Source organism: Lycium ferocissimum, unplaced genomic scaffold, assembly GCF_029784015.1.
Source record: "Lycium ferocissimum isolate CSIRO_LF1 unplaced genomic scaffold, AGI_CSIRO_Lferr_CH_V1 ctg4468, whole genome shotgun sequence".
Taxonomy (NCBI): domain Eukaryota; kingdom Viridiplantae; phylum Streptophyta; class Magnoliopsida; order Solanales; family Solanaceae; genus Lycium; species Lycium ferocissimum.
In genome coordinates, this window is record NW_026725677.1 from 1 (window position 1) to 14,561 (window position 14,561).

The window sequence follows — 14,561 nt, forward strand, 5'->3', positions numbered from 1 at the left end:
AGAGAAACAAGGAGAAAAGAATTTTCCATCATCAAAGTTTAGGGGTTGTGTTCGGCCAGCCCCCATAACCGACCCTCTCTCTCCTTTTTTTTTCCATCTTTCTTGAACTTTCTTGGCTTTACAAAATAATGAATATGTCTCATATCTTCATCACTTATATATATATAAACATGGGCACATGACCGGTCATGTGCCCCCTTTTTCTTTTCTTTCCTTTTTTTTTTCTCCACTTATCTCAAATTTTCTAGATTTTTCTTCAAGTCTCAAAAGATGAATTTGTAGTCTTGCTTAGTCATTCCGTGCATGTGTGCATATATATAGCTTCACCAAATATGTAATGTACACATGTGCCATCTTATGGCATGAAAATATTGACGACCATGGATGAGGCCCACTTTCCACTATACATGGCCACTTTGGCTTTTCATGGCTATTTCATGAAATAAATTCCAAATTCCAAGTTTGCCCTTACTTTTCCTTGTTCCAATCTTACCCTTAACACTCCATTCCAATAAAATGAATTTGCAACTTATGCGTTCTTAACAAAACCGAAAAAAATGACCTTGTTCTTAACTTTCCGCCATTAACTCGGAATATTCAAATGTACAAAATGTGAGGTATAACACCTCTGCCTCGCAACACTTAGAAAAATTTTGCTTTTCTGCTTCCATGGTTCTATACTATAGTTCAATAGTACAAAATGTTAGACTTGTGGATGCTTTAGGCAAAACAGTTTCGTTGTTTGATCTGCTGTTTCTCGGGTCCAAATGACCCAAATTGTGTTCCTTCTTTCTTTCTTGCTCAACAGAGCTTCGACCAGCTTCCATGGCCAATTTTCTTTCAACACCCCCCTTAAGTTGGAGGGGGATGAAAGCAACCCCAACTTACCCAAAATTTGCCGATGAAAAGGACCAGTTAGAGGTTTAGTGAATAGATCAGTGAGTTGATATGCCGATGAGATGAAATTGAGAGAAATTAAGCCGATTAAGAATTGTTGTTGGATGAAGTGAAAGACAGGATGTTTAACGATGTGAATCGCTGCTTGGCTATCCGAATGAAGGGAAATTGGCAAAGAGGGTGAAATAGAAAGATCCTCATATAATCGAACAAGTCAGGTAATTTTAGCAACCACCCGTCGCATCAATTTATACTCTGCTTCAGCGAAAGACAAAGAGATAGATGATTGCTTCTTGGATTTCCAGGAAATGGGACAACCCCCAAAGCTGATGAAAAAACCATTGATAGAATGACGACTCTCATGACAAGTAGCTAGTCGTCGTCGCAAAATGCGAGCAATTGATAAGAAGAGGAAGAACTCAATCTTCCCTTCATGAGCTAGCTTTTAGGTTGAGTTTGGCCCAAGATCCATTTCTTTTCATGGTATCAGAGTCTGGTCCATCTCAATTCATTATTTACCCGATGTTGGACCCCCATCTTATATTGTCCATGCTCCATATTTCTAGTCCTGGGCGACCGGGGGTGTTGATTCTCTCACATCTGTCGTTGGATGGGTGTTTGGACTATTTATATGGACTTGAGCAATCCTCCTCTCATGAGCTAGCTTTTGGGGTTGAGTTAGACCCGAGATCCATTTTTTTGTTCATACTACTCCCTCCATTTCAATTTATGTGAACCCATTTGATTGAGCACGGAGTTTAAGAAAGAAGAGAAGACTTTTAAATTTGTAGTGTTAAATGAGTTACATATATTTTGTGTGATTATAAACCATTGCATACAGGTGAATTGTTTCCAAATATAAAAATGGGTCATTCTTTTTAGCACGGACTAATAAGGAAATATGTTCACATAAATTGAAACGGAGGGAGTATAATCTTATTAAAGGCCATAATTAGAAATGCCACATTTAGTTCTCGTTATTCTAAAAAATGTCTTTTATAGTGTCTCTTTTTGGTTGTCCAAAATGACCTCTTTATTCACTAGTCAAAAAATATCTCTTCTCTCCATATGTATTGAGAGATAGCGTACGAATTTGTAAGAATTTCAAATTTTGGAACAAAATATGAGGCAAATATTTACAGAGAGATAGCTTGCGAATTTGTAAGAAATTGAAACACAAGTATTCAGACTTCAAATTGTGAAAGTACCGCTTTCTTTAACAATACAGTAATTTCAAGTATTATTATTGTCAGAAAAGAATCAGAAAAACTTAAATCTAAAGGAAAATGACCCGCACGCTAGGTCCACGCTAAGTAAACCTTAAACCTAGAAAACTATCTCCGACCATGGCCTTGATGGCCGGCGGCCAGCCACCTCCAAGGGCTGGTCAGCCAATAAACATTACTTCTACATCTGAATTCCCATTGCTCAATAACCAAAATTCAGAGATATTGAATGTTGATTTAAATCATAAACCATCTCTGATGAGGGATATTACGCACAAGACTCCCAAAGTAGACCCTATTGAAGTTAAACCAATCACTTTCATCAACGGAGTGCCGAGAATACAATGGACTGAAAATGAAGTTACTCGAATGAATGTGATGGAAAATCTTCAATATGCTGTTATAGGAAAATTTTTCTATGGATGGCCAGAAATTGATGAATTAAGGACCATAATACCAGCACAGTGTGGTATAAAGGGAAAGTGCGAGATCGGTGTCTTCAGACATCGACATGTGCTGATACGAACATCATCGATTGAAGATTTTGTAAATCTAACATCCAAAGCTTCATACTACTTGAATTCGAAGGATGGGTATTATTATCAAATGCGGCCATTAATATATGATCCTAAGTTTAAATTGGAAGAGGAGACCACCAAGGTCATGGCGTGGATTTCATTCCCTAATTTGTTGCCCACTTTTTTTGTAAAGGAATCCCTTTTTTCCCTAGCTAGTGCAGTAGGGAAACCTTTACATTTGGATCATGCAACAATAAATAAGACACGTCCCAGTTGTGCGAGGGTGAAGGTTTTGGTGCTCTCAACTCAGATCTGCCAAAAACAGTACAAATGGACATAATCAATGAGGAAACAGGGGAGGAGAGGATAGAGATGGTTAACATTAGATATGATCATTTGCCCAAATATTGCTTTGAATGTAAACTACAAGGTCACAATGAAATGGAGTGTAGAGTCTTAAATCCGGAACTTAGACCTGCAAAGGAAGACAATACAACAAATAGTGAGAATGGAAAAGTAGAAGAAGCACAAAAGGGAGTATTAGGGGAGCAAAACATGCAGCAATTAACAAAGGATTCAAATCCAACAAGTTTCAAAGAGAACAACAAGCATAGAAAATTACCACAAGCATCCTCTCAAGGTTCTGACAAGTGGAAAAATATTTGGAAATGTTCCAGTTTGGAATCCTAGAAAGGAGCAGAAGGTGAATAATGTGGAAAAGCAGGTGGGGAGATAAAAAAAAAATCAGGACACAAAGGTTGAGACTAATAATCAGATACTTACCCAAAACAAGTTTGATGCTCTATCAAATGAAGGAGAGGGGGAAGAGATGGCTGAAAATATTAACATCAAGGAAAGAAATATAGACAGAAATAATGAAGAGAATTATACTGGTGGAAAGGAAGAGATAAAGGTGGGGAATGGGAAAAACACTGGAGAAAGCAATGAAATTAAGGTGGGGGAACAGGTCCAGGATATAACTAAAGTTTACAAGAGTGCAAAACATTGGGTTGAAGATAAGTTTGGTAAAGTTCTTAGTGCTCAAGAAGACACCAACAGAAACAATAAGAGTGATAAAGAAGTAGCAGTGACAGTTTCTTCTGAAGATAAAGAAGCAGCAATGACAATTTCTTCAGAAGAATCAGAGTTGAATTGGGGTGATAGAATAGAGGAAATTGAGGGGACTGATAATGAAGAGGGTTTACATGAAGTAAACTCCAGGTCTCCATCTCATGAGAAGGAGGTCACTAGCAGGCCAGAAGAAAAGATAGAAGAGATGTTGAAGCAAACGGAGGATGATAATAACTATAAAGAAGAATCATCTTGTGCATCTATTCCCAATACACAACTGGAAGGGAAAATCATCATAGTAGAGCCAGAAGAGCATGATCAGGTGAATATAGGGCACAAACTTGAAGAAAAACCACCAGATGACGAGGATCCAAAAGTTGTACCACAAAAAATGCTGGTAAATGATGATGCAAAGCAAGTAACAACAGATAACCAAAAACTAGAAGGAGCAGGACAAGCACTAGAAAGGAAAGATGAAATGGAAGAACCTGCAGCCAAACAACACACTGAAGTAAATTTGAACAACACAAGGAAAAATATGGTTGTGAATATTGATGATGACAAAGAAAGTGCTAGTAAAATGCAGAGTGTACCACAAAGCTCAGTAATTCCTAAACAGGTTAACCAACATAATCTTGAAGAAGTAGGGCATACCAAACAAATGGAGGAAACTGATAAGTTGGGGAGCCATGAAACAAATGAGAATCTTACTGAAAAGCAGTATACTCCTGGAGCAAGCCTGAATCCTGCAGTGAACAATAAGGAGGCAAAAATAAATAAAAGTGCAGAAAAAAGAAGATCACAAAAGCAACATGCAGCATTACAAAATATTGTTGCACATAAGGTTAATAAAGAGGAGATTCAGATCAGCATGGAGGAGGACCAGCTGTTGGAGGAGGACAAAGGAGTTGAAAACAGATCCAACAATATTCACAAAGCAGTTAGAGAGGCAGATATATCACCAAAGGCTTTGGCAAAGAGTGGAAAGAGGTTGAAGAACGTGAAACTCAACAGATCAAGAGGCTCATACCAAAGAGGACAGCTTCATCCAAAGTTAAATGATGATCAAGGCCCTAATATGGAACATTAGGTCTGTGAATACCCAACAGGCCTTTCAGAGACTGATCAACTTACAAAAACAACACAAATGTTTTATAGTTGCTTTAATGGAACCTTTTCAGAATTGCAGACATCTTCAAAAGTACAAAACAAGGCTGGGTATGGAAACAACATTAGCTAATGTTAATGGGAAGATCTGGGTATTTCTAGACTTGGTGTACATTAGGAGGTAGTGCTTGATACAAAACAACAAATCACTCTGAAAATTCATCATCAAGATATAGATAAAGATATTCTTACATCCTTTATCTATGCCAAATGTGATGACAATGAAAGAATGGTTTTGTGGGATAGTCTATATCAGTTAGCAGCTACCATGCAATTACCTTGGATGGTGGGAGAGATTTTAATGTCATCTTATCAGAGGAGGAAAAACTGGGTGGATTACCAGTTACCTTGGATGAATGTGAGGATTTTGCCTTTTGTATTAACTCTTGTGAACTGTTTGACTTGGGTTACAAAGGGAGTCTTTTTACTTGGTGGAATGGGAGATCAGCAGAGGACTGCATATTTAAAAGACTGGACAGAATATTGGTTAACTCCAGTTTTCAGGAAATTTTCCCTCAGATTGAAGTTGAACACCTTATCAGAACAGGGTCAGATCATGCACCATTACTATTATCTTGTGGAGAAGAAGCTGTTAATGTCATAAAACCATTCAGGTTTTTGAATTTTTGGGTTCAACATGAGGACTTCAAGGATTTGGTTATGCAGAATTGGAAGACTGATGTTGTAGGGTCACCATTCCTAACTTTCAAGAACAAATTAAAGAACTTGAAGAAAGCTTTATCAGTATGGAGTAGAGAAACATATAGGGACATTTTCAAGGAGTTGGCAATAAGGGAAGAAGTCGTGAAGATTAAAGAAAAATTGTTTGAAGAAGATCCAAGCATTGTTAATAGAATTGTCCTCCAAAAAGCTCAAGCAGAACTGAAAAAATACTTGAGCTTGGAAGAACAATATTGTAAGCAGAAAGCAGGATTTACATGGTTCTCAGAAGGAGAAATAAATACTAGTTTTTTTCATAATTATGTTACTGGAAAAAGGAAGAAACTACAGCTGAATAGAATTCAAAATGGAGATGGGACATGGTTAGATTCAACAACCCTCATTGCTCAGGAGGCAGTGAATTTCTATCAAAACCAATTCACTCAGGAAGGAGAACCTGATAATTTTGACATACTGCAACATGTACCATCTATGGTGACTCATGAACAAAATATGAAAGTTTGTTCATATACATCATTGGAGGAGGTAAAAGAGGCTGTGTTTGCTTTGAGTGGAGAAAGTGCTAGTGGTCCTGATGGTTTTACAGGTGTTTTCTATCAAAAATGTTGGGATATTATTAAAAATGATGTTTATGGTATTATCCTATCTTTCTTTGATGGAAATGATCTACCAAAGTCCATTACTCATACTAATTTGGTCTTAATTCCCAAGAAACAACCAGTTCAGTCTTTTTCAGATTTAGGACCAATTAGTCTTTCCAATTTCATCAACAAGGTGATTTCTAGAGTTGTTCATGGAAGGATGGAAAAAATCATAACATCATTGATTTCTCCCAATCAGTCAGGTTTTGTGAAAGGGAGAAGTATATTTGAGAACATCTTACTCACTCAGGAGATAGTTTCAGATATTAGAATTAGAGGTAAACCTGCAAATGTTGTTATCAAACTAGATATGGCTAAGGCATATGATAGAGTTTCATGGAAATACTTACTTCATGTGTTGAGAAGAATGGGATTTGCAGAACACCTAATCAATTTGATCAGAAGTCTGATTAGTAACAATTGGTATTCAATACTCTTGAATGGTCAAGCTACAGGGTTTTTCAAGTCAACTAGAGGTGTAAAGCAAGGAGATCCTTTGTCCCCAGCTCTTTTTCTATTATCAACAGAGGTTTAGGGCTTTGAACTCATTATTTGAAGATAGTAGATATATTGGTTATGGAATGCCTAAGTGGACAACTCCTATGAATCATCTAGCCTATGCTGATGATACAATCATCTTTGCTTCTGCTGATACTTATTCTTTGAAATGCATTATGCAAATTTTGAATAAATATGAGTAGACTTCTGGTCAGCTAATCAACAAAGGTAAGAGCTCTTTCTATGTTCATAGTAATGTTGGTAATGGATTGATTCAAACAGTGAGTGATATTATTGGTTTTTCAAAGGGGCAGTTTCCTTTCACATATTTAGGATGTCCTATTTTTCATGCTAGAAAAAGAAAGGCATTCTATGCTGAGCTTATTAAAAAGGTGAAGGGTAGATTACATTCGTGGAAAGGAAAGTTGTTATCTTATGGAGGAAAGGCTATATTGATTAAAAGTGTACTTCAAAGTATGCCCATACATCTTTTATCAGTACTTACACCTTCTAAATGTGTGTTAAATGAACTTCATAAAAATTTTGCTAAATATTTTTGGTGTAATAAGGAGGAGAAGAGAAGTAGACACTAGGCTGCATGGCAAGATGTATGCGTACCAACACAGGAAGGGGGGCTTGGTTTCAAATCATTATTTGATGTTTCTAATGCTTTGTTTGCTAAGTTGTGGTGGAGATTCAGAACTACTGCAACTATGTGGGCAAATTTTATGTGGAACAAATATTGCAAAAAATTGATTCCTACTTTGGTTCAGTGGAAGGGAGGAACACAAGTTTGGAAGAAAATGCTAGAAATGAGAGAAGCAGTGGAGCATGAAATATGGTGGGAAGTCAAAGGAGGATATACTAATGTGTGGTATGATAACTGGACCAAGCTGGGAGCATTGCATCTTGTGGTTCTTATAGATTACCCTATTAATGAAGATCTGGTTGATGTGATTGACTTAATAGAAGGGGTTAGTTGGAAAGATGAGTTACTACATCAATTTTTCCCTACTGATATTGTAGAGCATATTAAATCAGAAATACCCATTGATCAGATGCAAGGAACTTGGGATAGACCATGGTGGATGCCAACAAGTACAGGAAAATTTACAGTGAATAGTGCATGGAACATTTTGAGGCATAGGGAACAGGAACATGAGGAGTATAAGCACATGTGGATTAAAGGGATACCATTTAAAATCTCTTTTTTCCTATGGAGACTTTGGAAATTCAAACTGCCAACAGATGATATTCTACAGAGAATGAGAATTCCCATAGTATCTAGATGTTATTGTTGTGTTAACCCTCAACAGGAAACAATTCAACATTTATTTCTAACTGGTTCATTTGCTTCTGAAGTGTGGAAAGTGTTTAAAAATGCAGCATGGTACAGATTCACCAGGTGATTAGAAATTGGTGGAAGATAAATTGTGTTGAGAAATTCAAACCAATATTATATGCAGTCCCAGCTATGATTACTTGGGAACTTTGGAAGAGGAGGAACAGAATCAAACATGGAGGAAGAGTAAGTTTGAAAAGGGTTATACATGAGGTCAATAATAATCTGTATTATCTGACTAAAATGAGATACCCGTGGCTTAAGAACATCCCCTTTCTATGGCCTGATTTGAATGCTTTTCTAGAAGGATACAGACCCCTGATATGCACTAAAACAGTTTACTGGAAATTCCCCTTTGAGAGGTGGTATAAGTGTAACACTGATGGAGCATCTAGGGGGAACCCAGGGCCTAGTTCATATGGTTTTTGTGTGAGAGATTGGAATGGAGATTTAGTTTACGCACAATGCCAGAAAATTGGACAAAGCAACAATGTGATAGCAGAAGCAAGAGCAATTCTAGAGGGTTTAAAATATTGTGTGGAAAAGGACCTGCATCCTCTAATCATGGAGACTGATTCTTTAATGATGAAGAACATAGTTGAAGGAAAGTGGGAGGCTCCTTGGTGTATTATCACAATGGTGGATAGACTAAAAAGGCTGATGGAGGGATTTCATGTGATAATTCAGCATGAGTTCAGGGAAGGAAACTCAGTGGCTAATTTTTTAACTAACCTAGCTTTTGTTTTTGCAGGTACATCAAGGTTCACTTCTTTTTTCTGATTTGCCTAGTGCAGGGAGGAAATTACTTAATCTAGACAAGCATCAGGTCCCTCAGTTAAGATTCAGGAATGGCAAAAATACTGGATACAGTGATATGCAAGATTGACTTTGTAACTCATAAATTGTAAAGTCTACTAATGGTGGTATTAGCCTTTGGCTCATTCCATTGTAGGATAAGCAATTGACGGGAAACAAAGGAAATAGCAATATCACGGGTATTCAGAATACAATGAGGATTTATGTTTGTTCTCTACATTCTTAACAGCTTAAAGATTAAGGATTTGTTTGTGTCAAAGATAATATCATCTGTTTTAGATGGTAATAATCTATCACAAATAATCTTGAATTTCATACAGATTATAGAATGTGGAAAAGGATTTTCTCAAAATCAGATCACATAGATGGTGCATTCATCAGAGCGATTTGAAGACCAGAGTAAACATTCAACAAACATACAATAGCAACATTCTTCAGTTATACTCAGCTAGACTTGAAACCCACCTCCACAAGCATCGATTCACATATTTGGTGCGAGACTTTTTCAAAATACCAACCAAATCACATCATCGGATCAAGATTAGGGGGATTTGAAGCGGGTGAAAGAAACTATACCTGAAGGAACAAGTTCTGGTTGTCTCAGAGATTCAACTCCATGGCAATGGTTTCACGGCATCTGGTGAGAGTTTGAGATGCGAAAAAGTGAATCCAAAGCAGAGCAGCTTGCATCTATCCTTGGGTGAAGCTTGATTTGGTGGCGCTGGCTTCTTAGGTGGTTACCGATCGGAATCCCAATTTCAACAACTTTCTTATTTTGGTCCTTTGATATTTTGTGTTGGTGGTCGACTTCTTAGATGCCATTTGGTTTTGTTTTAAGACTCTTTTATTCTTTTTGTTTGGTTTCCTATTTTAATAAAATATCCACTAAGACTCAGTGGTTTGATTAAAAAAAAAAAAAAAAAAAAAAAAAGAATCAGAGAATGCATACAATGTTATCATCATTTGGAGTTTGAACTTGCTCCTCGCATAGGAAAAGTTTATAAGTTTATTGGTATTTCAATATATTAAAATGCAGCACCTAGGTGCACGGTCAAGCACTCTTTTCAATTTTCGAAAATTTATCATAATGACGATATCTAGACATCACGTGGCCTAGCTGGACAAACAATAGCTGTGACTTTCAATTCAATAGATTAGAGAAATAGAAGCAAAATGAGTTTCCATAAGATTCTTTCTCGTGGAAATTAATTAAGCTTTGAAAAAGCAAAAGAGTGTATTTTAAGCAAAAGAGACCCCACATGCCACATGTATGAGACAAAAACTAAGGTTTTATGATTCAGAGCTACCATTAGTTAGCAATGTTGAGATTTTCCACTGGCATGATGCCTTAAAAACATTATACACTATAAATGCGGAATAGATTATTAAGAAATACGAAATTGCTCCTTCACTTCACTTTCGGCTCTTTAATTCTATTGTCGTTATGACTAAAATAAAATGGGTCTCAAGGGTTTTGGTGTGGAGTTGATTTTTGAATCATGTGGTGGGTATAGAAACAGAAGAAAGAAGGGAAGTTATTTATGTCAGAACAACTGGGGTTAGTTTAGTGGGTTGGAATTGGAGGAGTTGACCTAAGTTTATTGTCCGATTTGGGAAAGAATTCTTTTTTTCTTTTCTTTTCTTTTCTTTTATCTCTGAAGTGAGATTTTGGGTTTTCAATATAGAGAAGATTTTGGAGGACTATTTTGGGCTTTGTCTTGCATTTGAAGAGGGGATCTGAAGGATTTTGTTGAAGGGTGAAGCAACTCTTACTTTGGGGGTGTGGATGAATTAAGCAGCTCTCGTATTCATTCAGAGGAGATGGCATGTATGAAGTTGGGATCCAAAACAGATGCTTTCCAGAGAAAAGGCCAGGCCTGGTATTCTTATTCTTTCTAACCATTTTTTTAACTCTAATTACCCTGTTGCCTTTTCTTTTTAACCAATGAACGAACATCTTCCAAATACAGTGGAGTAGTTTTTCTTCATAGGCTCTGTGTGTGTTGTGCATTAGGCATAGTCCACATAGAGAAAAGAAGCTTTCTTAGTGGTGCAGTCAAATTCATCTTGATCTTGCTTGTCTACTATGTTGAAATCTGATAACTTGCTACCAGATTGAGTAGCTGCTTCAAACCTCTAATTGGGGGTTCATCACAAACTTCTCCTCTTGATTAAGTTTGTCTGTGCACATCTCAGTTTTATTGTGAAAATGTGTATATCTATTGTTAACCTATTAATATTTTGCTGCCATCGCGGCTGAAACAATACTTTTACATTTGAATGTAAGGTAAATGTCACTATTACCTAAGGAAAAACATCAAACAGTAGTTGTCATGGGGGAAGAAATTAAAACGAGAAATTGGACGAAAAAAAGCTAAAAGCATCTTGGAACAAATAGAGTACGGCCTCTGCAATGGTTTACTCAAATCCTTTTGACCAGAAGTATCGTTATTTGAGTTAGATTATAGTTTGTTCCACCAAAAGCACAGTGTGTTGCACACTAACCATGTACCCCGTAAGAAGCCTACATAAGACAATGAGCTGTAGGTATCAAGTTTTTCTTCGCATATATTCCAGGCTGATAAGTGTTTACCCTTGCAGGGTCAGGATTATGTTTCAAATCTCACAATTTGCCTGTTGTTCGTATGCTTGTAGGTTTTGCACAACTGGTCTCCCAAGTGACATTGTTGTTGAAGTTGGGAAAATGACCTTCCATCTTCACAAGGTAAAGTTTTCTCTGCAAGAATGAATTGAGCTAGTGATGTATAGATCAACTGCAATATTGGCACTTCTCTTTCTTCTGCGTATGAATGATGTTTCGTGAAATATAGTCCTTTCAAATGTCCTTCCATTTGCCTTAGATTTCTTCTGTCAAAAGTTCTCGTACCTCTTGGGTTGCTCTCAAGTACACCTTATTCATACTATTACCTCAAAAAAAAAAAAAAAAAGGACACCTTATTCATACTTGTTAACTATCTGCTGTAAGGAAAACAGTTATTCTTTCTTCTTCTATTGGTACTTCCAGGATGCTTTATGCTTCTACATTTTATGAAATTAGGCAGACGTCACATACTTGGTCACCTTATAATGACCTGATGCTCTCTACTTTAGTCTCTTAGAGCTAGCTTCTATACTTCCAAGCAATATTACTGTTCTAAGACAAAACTTTATCAAAATTTTGGCCTTTTTTGCATTTGAAAAGATACTGTAAATCGTCCCTGAGGACAATTTCAAATTCATTTGATTGTATGGAGTTCCTTAAAGCTTGTCAGATCTAATTTAAAGTTAGATTGCAAGGAAGATTATTGACCTTTTAGATTTGTCTCATTTAATAATTGCAGTTCCCATTGCTTTCTAGAAGTGGGGTTATGGAGAAACGGATTGCAGAAGCATCTGAAGGAGAAGATGGCTGTGTTATTGAACTCACTGACACCCCTGGTGGTGCTAAAACATTTGAGCTTGTAGCTAAATTTTGTTATGGGGTTAAACTAGAGCTTACAGCGGCAAATGTTGTATACCTTCTATGTGCCGCCGAGCATCTTCATATGACTGAAGAATATGGGGAGGGGAATCTGATATCACAGACAGAGGTCTTTCTAAATCAGGTAGTTCTCCGTAGCTGGAAAGACTCTTTGAAGGCACTTCAAACCTGTGATGATGTTCTCCCATATGCTGAAGAACTCAAAATTACAAAAAGGTGCATTGATTCATTGGCTGTGAAGGCATGTACTGATCCCAACCTGTTTGGTTGGCCTGTGATGGAGCACTTTGGGCCCTTGCAGAGTCCTGGAGGGAGTATCTTATGGAATGGAATAAGCACTGGAGCTAGGCCAAAACATTCAAGTCCCGATTGGTGGTATGAGGATGCGTCAACTTTAAGTTTACATCTTTACAAGAGGCTAATTTCTGCTATGGAATGTCAAGGCGTCAAACAGGAAATCGTTGCTGGTTCCCTCAATTATTATGCTAAAAAGTACCTTCCTGGGCTAAACAGACGGCAGACCTCTTCCGAGTCTAGTAACCGTTGTCTTGCACCAGTTTCTTCTCTATTGGAAGAAGATCAGAAGCTTTTACTTGAAGAGATAGATCATTTACTTCCCATGCAAAAAGGTCTAGTGCCAACTAAATTCCTCTTTGGCCTACTGAAAACAGCCTTGATTCTTCGAGCTAGTCCCTCTTGCATGTCAAACTTGGAGAGAAGGATAGGAATGCAGCTTGATCAGGCCACTCTTGAAGATCTCTTAATGCCTAATTTCTCTTACTCGATGGAGACACTTTATAATGTGGACTGTGTACAGCGGATTCTTGAGCACTTCTTAGCAAATGATCAAGGAACTGGTGGTGAATCACCTTGTTCGATTGATGATGATGAACAGCTGATGGGTCTGACGCCAATTACTATGGTGGCAAAACTAATAGATGGATACCTTGCAGAGGTTGCCCCAGATGTTAACTTGAAGCTTCCCAAGTTTCAGACTCTGGCTGCTTCTGTTCCTGAATACGCAAGGCCCCTCGATGATGGCCTTTATCGTGCAATTGACATCTATCTCAAGGTTTGCTATTCTTTTTTAGTAATGATAAATAATTGCAATGTTGTCACTGTGCATGCTTACTGAAATTTGAGACTTGACCCTAGCAGCCTTAGATTCAAGTGGCATGTAAATAATCTTGTTTATGCATGCAGTCACACCCATGGTTGGGAGAATCAGATAGAGAACAACTGTGCAGGCTGATGGATTGCCAGAAGCTCTCATTGGAAGCTTGCACACATGCTGCACAGAACGAAAGACTCCCTTTGAGGATTATAGTACAAGTACTCTTCTTTGAGCAGCTGCAGTTGAGAACATCCATTGCAGGATGCTTCCTTGTATCCGAAAACCTTGATGGGTGTTCAAGGCAGTTGAGAAGTGGACCACCAAATGAAGGAGGCGGCTGGGCTACTGCCGTCAAAGAAAACCAGGTGTTGAAAGTGGGGATGGATAGCATGAGGGTACGTGTCTCCGAGCTCGAGAAGGAGTGCTCAAACATGAGGCAGGAGATCCAGAAGTTGGGGGGTCGATCGAAAGGATCAACGACTTGGGGAAATGTCTCCAAGAAGTTTGGCTTCAAGTTGAAGTCTCAAATGTGCAGTGCTCAGGAGGGATCAGTTAGTAAGATAAATGATGGAAAGGCTATAAAGGATGACAAGGCCGATTGAAAGCACAAGAAAAACTTATCTATAGATGAATAATTCTCTGTTGCTATTCTTTGAAGGGTGTTCGTTTGTTTCTGTTTAGTTTAAGTGTCCAATTTCTTTGTCATATATGTTGATTAGGTTCTTTGACTATTTCGTCTTTGCAGACTACATTAACATCGTCAAGTGTATTTTTATGTATCTTTATTAAAATCGTCTGTCACTCTCTTTTACCTTCGACAATAAGTGCAAACATCTAAATTGTCCAAATAGATCTGTTGTAGGCTGTCCATGTGAATGAAGAACTTTTGCATTTCATGTTTGTCATTATGAATGCTGCAAGGTACACTGATTTTGAAAACCCTACTTAACTGTTATTGGTTTGACCACGGTTTAAAAAAAAAAAAAAAAAAAAAAAAACAACTGGAGTTGCCAGGTTGAATTGCATGGTTTGTAGATCGATATTCAACTATGAAGATGGATTCTATTCGGAATGTACTAAGCTTTAGAGTGGGTAGTTTCTGTAGAATT

The 14,561-nt window shown here is 37.6% G+C and overlaps 2 protein-coding genes across 2 annotated transcripts; both read left to right on the plus strand.

Moving 5' to 3' along the window:
- The first annotated feature begins 4,878 nt into the window (after positions 1-4,878).
- Positions 4,879-8,927, plus strand: LOC132044416 (uncharacterized). The gene is made up of 6 exons (XM_059434893.1): positions 4,879-4,971; positions 5,126-6,730; positions 7,383-8,104; positions 8,166-8,227; positions 8,346-8,716; positions 8,793-8,927. The coding sequence occupies exons 1-6, from the start codon at positions 4,879-4,881 to the stop codon at positions 8,925-8,927; spliced, it is 2,988 nt and encodes a 995-aa protein (XP_059290876.1).
- A 1,251-nt stretch (positions 8,928-10,178) lies between these two features.
- On the plus strand, positions 10,179-14,348 carry LOC132044417 (BTB/POZ domain-containing protein At1g30440). The gene is made up of 4 exons (XM_059434894.1): positions 10,179-10,737; positions 11,513-11,582; positions 12,199-13,410; positions 13,542-14,348. The coding sequence occupies exons 1-4, from the start codon at positions 10,679-10,681 to the stop codon at positions 14,052-14,054; spliced, it is 1,854 nt and encodes a 617-aa protein (XP_059290877.1). The 5' UTR covers positions 10,179-10,678; the 3' UTR covers positions 14,055-14,348.
- Positions 14,349-14,561: the final 213 nt, after the last annotated feature.